Source organism: Scleropages formosus, chromosome 9 (assembly GCF_900964775.1).
Source record: "Scleropages formosus chromosome 9, fSclFor1.1, whole genome shotgun sequence".
Taxonomy (NCBI): Eukaryota; Metazoa; Chordata; class Actinopteri; order Osteoglossiformes; family Osteoglossidae; genus Scleropages; species Scleropages formosus.
Window position 1 is genome coordinate 6,989,016 of NC_041814.1, and position 13,969 is coordinate 7,002,984.

The window sequence follows — 13,969 nt, forward strand, 5'->3', positions numbered from 1 at the left end:
CAGACCCTGAACCACCGGAACTACCTTAAGCAGTTATGGATGGTGAGGGAAGGAGTACTGGTAAGGTGGAATGTATTAATTTACTTTTTATTTTGTTTGTTTATGTATGTATCATTTTTCTTCTGTGTATTCCCTCTGGCATTTTTGTTTGTAATATTTGGATCTGGTTCCTTGTTTTCTTTATGATCCAAATGTCTGTAATTGCTCTTTTTGTCAATAAAGTTTGTTCCAAAAAAGAAGCACAGTAGTCTAAAGTATTTGCTGATTACATTCCCCTCCCCCCCCCGCAAGTTACAGAAACTTGTTCTGTTGACAGCATACTCTTTTTATGAAGAATAGTTTGTACTCCCTATGACATTGTTTTAGAATTTATGTATTTAGTTCTTTGATTTTGTTTCTTGTAACTGTATTGTCAATTTTAAAAGCAGAGTAGTGAAGTACCTTTTTTCCTGTTTGTAAGTCTAGCTATCTAGCTGTGTATTTTTAGTTTTTCTCTTTACTGTAATCCAAGTACCAGTGGAGTGTTGATTATATGTTCTGTACATGATGCAAATTTAATTATTGAGACTGTTAATGAAGTTTTTAAAAAAAAAAAAAAAAAAAAAGGCAGAAAGATAGACGCCTATGTGGGGCTATCGGGGTCCTGAGAGTTTCCGGTCGGTGGTAGTGAACGGTTTGGTGATAGGGAGAATGAAGATTTCGAACTGCAGAACGCTCAGACTGACGCTGGAAACATAGTAAGCGGAGCTTTTAATTACATTATTTGGTTATAATGCCAATTTTACAGTATAAAGGAAAACTAACTTATGCAGTGCGTTGCTATGCTGTGCTATGCAATAGCTGTTCTGTGTCTGACTGCCTGCAGTCTGACTGAGTCAGTAGCAAGACACATCATGAATGATGTTTTCTTTCTGATGTAAATATTTTAACAAAAACTTTGGCAGATTTTTCGCAGGACGAAATTGATGAATGAAGTATAAACCCCTTTAGGCATAAATACTTATGAGAAGTTTGTACTTAAAATACATCAAGGCAAGCCTCAATTAAAATTAAGAAATACCAGGTATTTTCACATTAACTAAGTAAGATCAGGGTAATGGGATACTACTTTATTTATTGGTGTTTTTATTTTCTTTATAAGTAAAATATTTAATATGCTTATGCTGCGAGCATGATTGTTGCACTATTTTGTAGACTTGCTGACTTTGTGAGCTGATTGGAATTGGGTTTTTTTTTTTTTTGATGCTTTAGCCTAGGATAGAGACAGCGGCAGGATAACACTGATGTGGATTTTGATGTCAAATCAGATCTATTAGGTGCAGGCACATCAGTGCCTGAGAGACCCCCTTTTATGATGGATGTCGCCTATGTGTGTGAGTGGGAGAAGAGACCCAAAAGCAATCACTGTCCATCCATCCCTTTGGTTTGTGCATGGTCATGTAGGAATCTCATCGCCTTCACCACCGACCTCAAAAATGAGGAAGATGAGAAAGGTATACCAACATTGAGTTTTGACTGTCTGCTTATTGGAGTTTTGTATTTTAGCTCTTAGCAAACATTGGATGTGATGATTTTTGTTTTCTTTCCCCCTCCCCATTATTCCCATTGCAATAAAAATTGAATCTAATTTTTCTTCATTTTAGATCTTAGCCATATGATCCACATTATTGACACAGAGCACCCTTGGGATGTGTACTCCATAAATTCAGGCCACACTGAGGTCATCTCTTGTCTAGAATGGGATCAGTCTGGTGAGTTAATTTATAGATCTTAAAATGATATATTTTGCAAATAATGTGCAGTATGTGAACACACTCAAATAAGTGCAGTGCATCTTCACCTAGGACCAGACAGCTATTTATATGCCTTTATTTAGTGTGGAAGAATTGCAAGGACCTTGCAACTAATAAAGTAAAATGTTTAATACAACTGAGATTCAACTGATGCTCTACATAAAATACTGCAAGCAGTAGGAAGTCACAAAGCTCTTCAAGAGGAAATACCTCCCAAAGGACTGATATTTATGTCCCGATAGGCCCATATCTACGTCTTGCTCAGAGCTCATGAACCAGTCAGGTTTAAGACAAAAGAAAAAAATAGCCCGAACAAAAATGCATAGATGAGTTATTTAGGGTTGGCTAGAGCGTTGATCTCGGGTGCGTCTTGCTGCCGGTGCCTACAAAGATAAGAAAGATGTAAGGCTAATTAGAACAAGTAAAAATTCTTCATATACTTTTTTTATAAATAATATGTAAAGTGCAGCAGTGGGCTCGTCTTGCATAATGAAAAACTGCTACAACTGTTTATGAAACTCTTATTGATCGTTGATACTCAGCAGCTCCTCTGTAGAGGTCTTGTGGATGAAGACAAACACTCTTCTGTTTACATTTTGTGTAAGTTCATTTTACTGCCAGCTTATGGCTGGGTGTGGAAACACAGGTTGTTTTCACTTTGCAGTAGACATAAGTTTTAGAAAACAGATCGGTAAAGAAAATGAAATTAATAAATTAGCTGGAAAATCCTTTTATCTTCAAACATTGGTATTGAAGTCTGTAACACAAAACCAGCATCACCTCACAATGAGAATTTGCCTAACGGGGTGAGTTCATCAAACTAGTTAACCCCGTTATGCCATGGATATGTGAACTGTTTAATTAATCTCAATTTTAATCATTCATGCTGTAAATATCTGTTTACTGTTTTCTCACCCTTTTCAACTATGGTTGTTATGGTCTTTGTTTCGAACAAATTTGTCCTCCATTTTTACCTGCCACTCTGTGTTTTTGGCATACAGTATTGGGAAAGAAAACACAAAATGTATATTAAAAAAAAAAAGACCTTCAGTTATTCAAAGTGCAACAAGTACAATGGGTGCAAATTGGTTGTAATTCCTGGGAATACAGGTAAACACCGTCTTTAGTGACACCATAGAATTTATTGCTGTTCTGCTGAATTTTACAGGTTATTGAACAAACAGCTAGATTTGTTCATAAATGTATGAAACATCAAGAACATATGTCGAGTTCAGTTTTAAAAGCAGAATTTGGGATTTTTCAGACAAATACAACATATTTAGTGAAACAGTAGAACCTGTTGCAGTAGACATTACTGGCAGTCTTACTATGTGGCCTGTCAGTGTAAGACACTTGTTTGCTTGAGATAGGTTCCAGATTACTCTCTGCTGATGGAGATGGACAGATCAAATGCTGGTGCATGGCGGATCACCTGGTGAACAGCTGGGAGAGTAACCTGGGCAGTGCTATTGAAGGAGACCCCATTGTGGCCCTTTCATGGCTGCACAATGGTGTTAAATTGGCTCTGCATGTGGAAAAGGCAAGTCAGTTTATGAAACAAACAGCATTGTCTTGGGTTATTTTCAGTCCACTTTTACACTTTTCTGGAACTGTTTGCTGTCTCACCATAACATAAATATGTGACTTATCTACTGGTTTACCTCTTTTCCTTGCAACAGTCTGGTTCTACCAACTTTGGGGAGAAGTTCTCTCGGGTGAAATTTTCTCCCTCACTGACACTCTTCGGTGGGAAGCCCATGGAGGGTTGGCTGGCAGTGACTGTGAGTGGGCTAGTCACTGTGTCGCTGCTGAAACCCAACGGTGCACTCTTGACAGCCAGCGAGAGCCTTTGTCGCCTCAGGGGCCGTGTGGCACTTGCCGACATTGCTTTCACAAGTGGGGGAAACATAGTAGTGGCTGCGACAGATGGCAGCAGCTCCTCACCGGTGCAGTTCTTCAAGGTGTGTGTCAGTGTGGTGAACGAGAAGTGCCGCATTGACACAGAGCTCCTTCCCTCCCTCTTCATGCGCTGCACCACGGACCCTGTCCGTCGGGACAAGTACCCCGCTGTCACACATCTCAAGTTTCTGACGCGTGAAAACTCTGAGCAGGTGAGGATCATGAACACTGAAGTTAAGAGAAGGTGTTATATGCCAATCTATGCAACTTCAAGGAACAAAAACTTTATAATAGCCCTGCAAGGCTGTGCGATTAATGAAATTTGGATATATTTGAAGGTGTTGCTGTGTGCCTCCAGTCAGATGGGAAGTATTGTGGAGTGCTGGTCCCTTCGGAAGGAGGGTCTTCCTGTCAATAACATCTTCCAACATCGCTCGCCTGCAGGTATGTCATCAGACTCAACATGGGATGTGAAAACAGTGGTAAGAAGAAGTTTGTAATCCTTTAGAATTATATGTTTTTATATATGAAAATGAAGATGTAACAAATCCTTACAGGATTTTACATTGCCATGTCTCTTTATTGAACAAAAAGTTTTAAAAAAAGAAGCTAATTGATGGAAACATTGAGGATGATATTACCTTCAAAAGAAGGTAATTGGAGTCAGGTATTCCAAACAGTTCAGATGATGGTTTGACCCATCCCACTGTGTATTTAAAAAAAGAGAATTTTGGTTATCTGTTCTTTAGAAGTGCAATGTGACTTGATCCAAAGAGATTTCGGAGGACCTCGTTAAAACAATTCGGTACCCTTGCTACTCTCCATACTAGCGGTCATACTACAAAGATCAGTGCAAGGACATGACGTACAAGTGACAAATAAACCTAAGGTAAAAGTTAAGGATTTGCATCTCCTGGACCTTATAATGTCTGTTTATGAGTCTACCATAAGAAAAATGCTGAAAAAGAGTGGTGTTCAAGTGAGGTTTCTATGGATGAAACCACACACACATAGTCTTGTCCCAAGCAGGGTCGTGGTGAACTCTAGCCCAACCTGGCAACACAGTGCGTAGGGCTGGAGGGGGAGGGACACCAGTCCATCACAAGGCACCCCAAGCAGGACTCGAACCCCAGACCTTCCAGAGAGCAGGACCCGGTCAAACCCGCTGCGCCACCGCACCATTGGATGAAAATACAGCCCCTCAAAAAAAAATATTGCTGCACATCTCGTTTGCTAAAGGCACTAGTGGAGCAGTGTTCTGTGGACAGATGAGGCAAACGTTGAACTTTTTGGTAAATGCAGTGTTTTGTTTGGAAAAGACAAAACACTCCATACCAACACCAAAGCCATATCTCAGCTGTGAAGCACGGTGAAAGGAATATAATGTTGTGGGGCTGCTCTGCTACCTTATGGCCTGGACAACCTGCAACTGTTGGAGGGACCAATGAGTTACAAGTTGTCAGGAAATTAAGTAACAGAATATCAAGGCATTTGTGATATAAAACTCTGAAAAAATTGAATCAAAGCAATGATGACAACAATCCACAAACCAACAGTAAATCAGCAACATAGTGGCACAAACAAAACAATATCTGTGTTTCAGAATGACCATGTCAGAGACATAACCTTTTAAAACACTGTGGTGTGCTTTGAAAAAGACTGTCCAGGCAAGGGGAGGTGTGGCTGGTTTGGCCGGGTCTAGCTATGTGGCGGGTCCGGGATTCAAGTCCTGCCTGGTGTGCCTTGTGGCGGACTAGCCTCCTGTCCAGGGTGTGTCCCCTCCCCCTCCAGCCTTGCACCCTGTGTTACTGGGTTAGGCTCTGGTTCGCGGTGACCCCGCTTGGGACAAGTGGTTTCAGACTGTGTGTGTGTGTCTGTGTCTGTGTCTGTGTCTTCAGGCAAGGCATCCCAAAAATATACACCAACTTTAAACACAGTTTTATATAGAAGAATGAGTCATCATACCTTTTAACTGCTCCACGGGTCTGAAGTTGTCAGTAAAGGCAGTTCTACTAGTTAAATTCATCAATGACCTAGATTGTTTAAATAACTTGTTCTGTAAAGAGGTAAATGTAATTTGTTGTGCGTTTATTAAATAACATGCTGTATTATAACTTGGATGAAAATCAGATCATATTTTAGGAACACTTCATGCATAAATAATGAATTTCAAAGGATTCAGAAAGGTTTTCTGCCAACTGTGGGCACCAGAGGAACATGATTTTAATTTTGTTGTCAAACTGTAAAGTTCTGAGCAGATTCAAACATTTGGATTTTGTCCTGGAGTTTCTAAAACTTGAATAACTGCCACTCGCTGCTCATGCAAGAACTTTCTTGGCTTTGTCACGGATTGACAGTTCTGTAATACAGGAACATTTTATTGACATTTGACATGTGCTTATTAAGGACAGGCCTTTTTCTGTTTTACTCGACAGTGGGAGAAAAGCAGCCAACGATTCTGAAATGGCGGATCCTCTCAGCCACTAACGATCTGGAGCGTGTGTCAGCCGTGGCTCTCCCAAAACTGCCCATCTCAATTTCCAGCACTGATCTCAAGGTGGCATCTGACACAAAGTTTTGCCCAGGTCTTGGTATGAGCTCTTTTTTTTGTCCATTTGCTTTACTGCTTTTTCAGATGGTATATCATGCCATTGGAGCATTGACTGTGTATGTTCAAATTAAAGGACAGCTCTTAGTGGGGCATCAGTAATCTTCAAATGGTAGCCTCTTAATTGCATTAGAATGAAGGGAGATTAACGTCATCATTTTGTTTTCAGCAAGTAATAAGCAGCACAGGTTATTTTATAGAAGCTATACTATCATTGGACTGTATTCCCCTGAATCATGTCTTGCAAAAAGAAGTGTGATGTTTTGAGCGAGAAAACAGAATTGTGGTAGAATTACGCAAGTGTTTCAGTGGTGTGAATAGTTGCAGGTAGTTGAAGGTACGTTTCGCGTCTCGGAGCCGTAGTAGAGAAGGAGCACGATCATCAGGGCTCAGTGTGCAAGGACAGGTATGACAAAAATATGATTATGTGAGTACGGAGCAACATCTAAGTCTAGAGCAGCATTGGACACTGCGTCATTGAGCTTTCATCAGAGGATTTTTTTTTTCTTTTTTTTTGGTCTTTTGGGCTTAGGCCTTGCGCTCGCCTTCCACGATGGCAGCATCCAAATCCTGCATCGGCTGTCCTTGCACATGATGGGTGTCTATTATGGCTCAGCATCCTCGGGAACTGGTCAGAGGGTGGGTGATGAGACAGCCATCAAGCGGCAGCGAACTGGTGGCCCCACCATACACTACAAGGCCTTGCAGTTTTCATGGACTTCCCTGGCGCTAGTTGGGGTTGACAACCATGGAAAGGTGAGCTTCTCTCATTTTTTTTACATTAATGTAAAAGAATAAGGCACAGCAAGTGGTATTTGCTGCTATGAATAAAAGTTTTGTGCCATAGAAACTCCAGACCAGGGTATATGAATTTGGCTGTGCCAATTGAGATATGTTAACACTCAATCAGAGCTAAATTTATTTTCATTGAACAGTTACTTCATTACTGTTGTTCCATAAATCGCTCTCCTTTTTACTGTCGTCTTTCTCTTAATATGTCTCAGTTGCACATGATCCGGGTGTCTCCTTCCATGGGGCAAATGCTGGATATGAACACCCTGCTGCGCCACCTGCTCTTCCTGTTGGAGTACTGCATGGTGACGGGCTATGACTGGTGGGATGTGCTGCTTCACGTGCAGCCGGGGATGGTGCACAACCTGGTGGAGAAGCTGCATGAGGAGTACATGCGGCAGAACCAGGCCCTGCAGCAGGTAAGGATTTGTGCCATTTCTGGGGGATTTCCTGACTTTGTTTATGGGATAAATTGGGCCACACCTGGCACTGTAGTTTGTGGTGATGGTGTATTTTTATTCAGTCTTCTTCATTTGGTCTTGATTTTATTGTATTTAGAAGCTTAAGGTGTAAGGGGCAGCTGGTGGTATAATGAATATGGCTGCTGGAGGATCTGAAGATTGCATTTGAACCCTACACCTACTGCTGTAGTACCCACGATCAAGGTATTCACCCAAAATTGCTCCAGTAGAAATTACCCAGATGTATGTATGGATGAATAATTGTAGTTATCTTAACATCATATGTTGCTTTGGAATAAAGTGTCAGCTAAATATTAATAAAAAGTCTCTCAAACTATTATAGCTTTAGGCAAGATTTTTAGAGAGCCTAACATAAATAAATGAACATTTGTATCATTAAGCTTTTGGTGATTGTAACTGTTAAAAGTGACTTTGGAGTTTAAAACAGAACAAATTTAGATTTATCTGACACTCTTCTCCAAAGCAACTTACAGCCTCAAGCTCTCTACAATTATTGACAGTTATACAGCTGGGTAATTTTTAGTGAAGTAATTTGGGGTAATTAACTTTTTCAATGGTACTGCAGCTTGAGGTGGGATTTGAACCTATAACCTATGGGTCCAAAGGCAGCAGCTCTTACCACTACAATACCAGCTGTCCTGAATTATGAACTTTTCTCTTGTCCCAATTGTGTTTGTAACCCGAGGAGTCAGTGTACATGTATTTATGTATATTATATAAATGCACACAAATAAATTACATTAGTGTGCATTTATACATCACCCATAAATGCCTATTTTGTGTGTGTGTGTGTGTATTATGCTTATGGCCTGCTTGAGTCATTGTTTCCTAAATGCAGTATAATGTTGATTGCCAAGGTACTGTCAACACGCATTGTGGCTGTGAAGGCATCCCTGTGCAAGCTGTCCTCGGCCACGGCCGCTCGCGCCTGTGACTTCCATGCTAAGCTGCTCCTCATCGCCATCAGCTCCACACTCAAGTCGCTGCTGCGACCACACCTCCTGAACACCCCCGACAAGAGCCCTGGGGATCGCTTGGCTGAGATATGTGCCAAGATCACAGATACTGGTAATAACAACATGCTTATGTAGTTCGTTTTTTTTTTTTTTTTTTTGACCTTGACAATAACATCAGAAATGTTCACATTACCGTGGTCTGTGAGCTTGCATAGTGAATATTCATATATAATCTGACTTCAACATGAAGAAAGGGAAACCCATCACCGTGGTAGGCTGACAAACTGTTCTACGCAGAATAGTGTCCCTTGGCCGGGATACACCGTAGTGCCTGAAAGCAATGTTATTTTCGATGCTTATTTTATTTACGTCGACATGTAATAGAGTCACTGGGACAAAATGACAAGATGACACACTTTACAAATGTGTGCATTTCTTGTATGCTTTTTAAACCTGTTTAGTCTGAATAAGATGTTGTAGTTTCTTGTGCATTTTAGTGTCCAGAGGGATTTTCTTTTTCCCAGGATTCTCTATGCCTATTAGACTTGACTGCTCTTTCATCAGCATTTCTTTCGATTTGGGTTTAAATAGTAGTGGCTTTTGTTACACCCCAGTATCTATGCTGCACAAAATATGATTATTGCCTCCACTTGTACTGAACAATGCCTGCAATTATTCTCTAATTCCTGTCATTCTGGCAGTCACCTGGTGATGTCAGCTGGGAGGTTTTCTTCCTTTTCCACCACTGTGTGTGGCATTATTAAAATTCTCAGTGAAATACACAGTGAGTTACCCAGTACCTGTTTCTCTGAGATACAGCTTTTGCAGGAATACCATACATCATGTCTTGCTCAGGTGGACTGTCAATGGCCTGTTCTGACAGTACCGCTCTAACGGCTACACACTCGGCTTTAATCCTTTGTTCTGTGCTTTACAAAAGACGCGTATTGTCTGCACTGAGAAGGAATTAAATTTCTTTATCCTGCAGACTTAAGACAAGAGTTGCAGAGCTGTACCTAATTAATTTTAGGTAAATGCTAAGGAAAAGCCTTGTGCTTAGAACAGAGCCCCAGGAGTATTTTGTAGTAAGTTTTTACTGTCAGACTAACCTTTTGCGTTGTTGGGCAGCTGGTAGCATAGCGGTTAGAGCTGATGCCGTTGGACTCAAAGGTTGCCGGTTTTAATCTCACCTCCAGCTGTAGTACCGTAGAGCAAGGTGCTTATCCTAAAAATTGGGGTGGCACGGTGGCACAGTGAGTAGCACTGCTGTCTCATGGCTCCTGGGTGATGCGAGAGGACATGGGTTCGAACCTTGCTTGGTCTGTGTGGAGTTTACATGTTTTCCCCCATGTTTGCATGGGTTTCCTCTGGTGCTCTGGTTTCCTCCCACAGTCCAAAGACATGCTGTTCGGGTTCACCCGTAGTGTGTGACAGACAGCATCTGTTCCACTGATGTATGGATGAGTGACCCATTGTAAGTAGTGTATCTAGCAGTGTAAGTGACCTTGGTGAATAAGGCGTGTTGACTGATAATGGTACATAAAGTTTACTGGATGTTGCTTCCCAGAAAAGTGTTTGCTAAATGAGTAAATGTAAAAAAAAAAAAAAAAATTACCCAGCTGCATAAATGGGTAAATAATTATCAGTAGCTTGACATTTTAAATTATTTAGGAGAAAGCGTCAGCTAAATTAATAAATGTTAATATATAAATATTCATATTTAATAAATATACAGTATATTTATATAAATAAAAATTTTACCTGCTGACTTTAAGTGGGTTCTGTTTATGAATGGTCATATAGCAGAAAGTCATTAACATCTGTAGTAGTGACTCACCCTCATGTCCTCTGTGTTACTTATTACTAGTCCATTCCATGTAAAATTCTTGTTTTTTTTCCCAGATATTGACAAGGTGATGATCAACTTAAAGACAGAAGAGTTTGTGCTGGATGCCTCTACTTTGCAGTCTCTGCAGCAACTCATCCAGTGGGTGGGTGACTTTGTGCTCTACCTACTTGCCAACCTGCCCAACCTGGTGAGTGATCCCTGTCCTCATCTTAACACTTAGTTTTCATATTTTAATGTAATTTCCCCAACACATCTTTTGTTTTGGTCCTTCATCCTGAGAGGAGAATTATGTAGTAAATTAGTTTCTGTAATTTTTTTATTTTTCTAATCACATCCTCCCTTCAGGGTTCCGTGGTGCGACCCGGGTTTGGCTTCTTGCGGGACGGTGCTTCGCTGGGCATGCTGCGTGAGATGATGGTAGTGATCCGCATCTGGGGCCTGCTGAAGCCTGGATGCCTGCCCATCTACACGGCTACGTCGGACAACCAGGACAGCATGTCGTTGCTCTTCCGCTTGCTCACCAAGCTGTGGCTCTGCTGTACGTGGGCAGTTTTTGCTTTACCAAGTGTATCTCTAGATGAGCTTTTCCCTCTGCATCAAATTAAAGTGCAGTTTGGAATTACACGCACAATAAAAAAGTCCTAGTCTGTAGTGGTAGTACTACTCCACAGTGCTGCTGGAAAGTGTGTCCTCCACTTACAAGCATGACCACCACTTGCCCCACCACAGCGCGGGATGAGAGCCACCCCCAGGAGCCAGACGAGCCCCTCATAGACGAGTGCTGCCTGCTCCCCAGCCAGCTGCTGGTGCCCACCCTAGACTGGCTGCCCATCAATGATGGTGTCATCTGTAAGCTCCAAAGCAAGCATGCCCTCCGCCTGCAGTTTGGCAAACCGTATAGCCTGCCGGGCTTGAGCAGCAGCCCTCAGGTGGAGATCTTCTCCAGGTGAGACTATGTGGGGTCTCGGCTGCATTTCCTTCAGCACTGCTAGCTCATTTAGTTCCCTGAATTAACCATGGTTTTGTCTTCTTTTCGAGTTAAACGCTCACTTCTGACTCACTCACAATTCCTTTGTGAGTACTCACGTTCATTTGGAAGGACTGATTAACCACTGTTTTCTTCCGCTCCCTCTATTAGCTGCTAATTCATGTGCCGCTTTGAGGAGCTCAAGCTGTGATTTCAGCCTGTAGCTACTTTTATTTTGGTCTGTTAAATACAGAGCTTTTCAAAGCCTTTCCAGCATTGCATGCTTGTCCAGTGAGTACTTCCTTTGGCCTTGTCCAAAAACCAATATTATTGGTTTTGTATGCAGTCCTTCATGTAATGATTTATGGAGCTGTTCTTTACACGTAAATTTATTCCATTCCTTTAGCACTTTATGTGCCTCCCTAACAGGAGTCCTGGCGCTCAGCGGATGGACCACCTGCGGTGCCTTCACATGGGCGTCAGCCCCACGGAGGACAGCAAAGCCTGCACCAGGTAGGGGAACTTTCTTCCATGCACCCTTGTTATGCTTCCAATACTAGTAGTTATTGATCTTGTGTACCGTTGATGTTACCTCACAAATTTTCTTGTTCTGACACATCAGCATTACAGATGTGAAGAGAATTGTTTTCAGATGACATTTCCTGTTGTGCACTTCTAATCCCAGGGTTCCAAACAACAACCTCATGGTCTCAAGTTCTGCAGCTTTTTCTTTGCTGTTTTGTTTGGCAGAAATGCAGGAAAAGGGACCACATCAGGTGTGGTCATGACAGCTGTCTTCTGTATTCCACTGTCCTCAGGTGTGGCTGTGTCACCATGCTGCGCTCACCCAACAAGACCACCGCTGTGAAGCAGTGGGAGCAGCGCTGGATCAAAAACTGCCTTTGTGGAGGGCTGTGGAGAAGGATCCCCAGCACTGTGTCCTGAAAGATAGAGCACCAGCACTGTGGTGTCAAATGGCGAGTGTGGGGGATCTTCTGCAGCTGAATTAATCTTTTCTATAGTCTGTATCATAGTCTTGCTTTGGGAGTTTTAGAAATGGACCACTTCAAAGGGTATCATGCTGCATAGGTAAACAAGAATGGGTGAACTGGAAAACAAGGAAAATGGAATATCTGTTCCGTTTAGGTTTTGGAGGAACAAGCAGACAGAACTCTTGTATTATTTAAAATGCATCAGTTACACTTCAGAAAGACTGTAATTATGTAACTTTTTTACCTGAGTACATAATTTTAATTTTTTATATTTTGTGTCAAATGTGTCGAGTTCAGCGCAAGTCCAATGGTGATCTAAAATGAAACGAGATACAGTACTTCTGTGAAATTGTCTTTTTCCTTTAATGTAATGAGGACTGGGAGCCACAAGGAGGCTCCACCTCTCAAGATTGTGAATGAAGGCTACACAGGACTGGGCTTTTGAACATCTTAATCCTACATCCTGAGTGACGTAGTGTGAAGAAGAATTGATTAAATTGAGATTTGAAGTTTTAATTTAATTTGTGGACTTACAGGAAATACACTGAGCCGTACACGCGATCACAGTTGGAACATGATGCCCGTGACCGTGTTAAATTCAATGTCGAAGCAGATCAGTACTCGAAGACAAAATGCAGTGTGAGAAAGTGGTTGTCTAACCTGTAGTGCTAATCTGTGGATGGTTTTGTGATTGGTGAGACAGCTACAGCACAGTCTTAATGGCTCACTGATTTGGGATCATTATGCAAGAAAGGATCTCTCAAACATACCTCTGGTTTGTGCCTTATTCTGAAAAAATGTTGTGATCCCTCTTACAGTACTCTTTACTGGTGACATTTTACAACATTTTGGGGCACTTAAGTGAGGAGTTATATATCTATATTTTTTTAACCAAATTTTTATTACTGGATTTTATGAATTTGTCTGAAATACAAATGTTGCAACCAGCATCTACAAACAAGCAAGTACAGTAACTGGGACTTGTGTAGTTTTCATACTGATATGTGTAGCTTTTTAATTCTGTCCTCATTACCAAAAGCAGCTGAACCGCATCTCGGTCTACGCCTGGCATCGCATCATTCTGCCTTGAGTGCTTCTCTGGATCACTGCCTCGTGACACACAGTCACAGAAGAAATGCAGTAAAGCTACAGTTTGACTGCGTAATATTACCCTTAATTTTAGTGTATAAATTGAAGCTGCAGTAGCTTTCCTTACTGCCAGAAAGATAGACGCAAGATGTTTTCCTATTTGTTTACATCACTGAGGGGAAAAAAAAGAATGTCATCTAACCAGACTTCTGATTGTCAGCTGGGAATTTTTGCAGGATCTGTTATTGAGTCTCGTTTATATACTGTGTAAATCAGATTGTACAACAAAGTGGAAGTTTGTTTAATCTTTTTGGTTCTTTGCACTAATTATACCTTTCTCAGTATAATTACCCTTTCTGCAAGTTTGCAAAGGTCATACACAGGTAGGGTTGTAGGAAATACAATAGGATAATTTACTGCGCCTCTATAATCTTAGCAGGCCGGGCAACTGTGGTGGTTATTGCAGCATATGGTATGTCCACCAACCGCGACCCTGCTCAGCACAAGCAGTTATTGAAATATGATGCATGGAATATGTCCAC

At 41.4% G+C, this 13,969-nt stretch overlaps 1 protein-coding gene across 1 annotated transcript; it reads left to right on the plus strand.

Moving 5' to 3' along the window:
- Positions 1–655: 655 nt before the first annotated feature.
- On the plus strand, positions 656–13,969 carry med16 (mediator complex subunit 16). Its single transcript, XM_018745767.2, has 15 exons — positions 656–737; positions 1,308–1,493; positions 1,644–1,751; positions 3,164–3,333; positions 3,473–3,904; positions 4,031–4,136; positions 6,128–6,283; positions 6,833–7,056; positions 7,305–7,511; positions 8,432–8,642; positions 10,433–10,566; positions 10,725–10,917; positions 11,109–11,325; positions 11,776–11,859; positions 12,165–13,969. The coding sequence occupies exons 2-15, from the start codon at positions 1,352–1,354 to the stop codon at positions 12,289–12,291; spliced, it is 2,511 nt and encodes an 836-aa protein (XP_018601283.1). The 5' UTR covers positions 656–737; positions 1,308–1,351; the 3' UTR covers positions 12,292–13,969.

Bases quoted from the DNA above. Each gene is read 5' to 3' on its own strand.
- med16 (XM_018745767.2), top strand. From the start codon at position 1,352: ATGATGGATGTCGCCTATGTGTGTGAGTGGGAGAAGAGACCCAAAAGC. The intron at 7,512-8,431 runs GTAAGGATTTGT...TTGATTGCCAAG, and splicing joins AGAACCAGGCCCTGCAGCAG to GTACTGTCAACACGCATTGT. The intron at 11,326-11,775 runs GTGAGACTATGT...CCTCCCTAACAG, and splicing joins CAGGTGGAGATCTTCTCCAG to GAGTCCTGGCGCTCAGCGGA.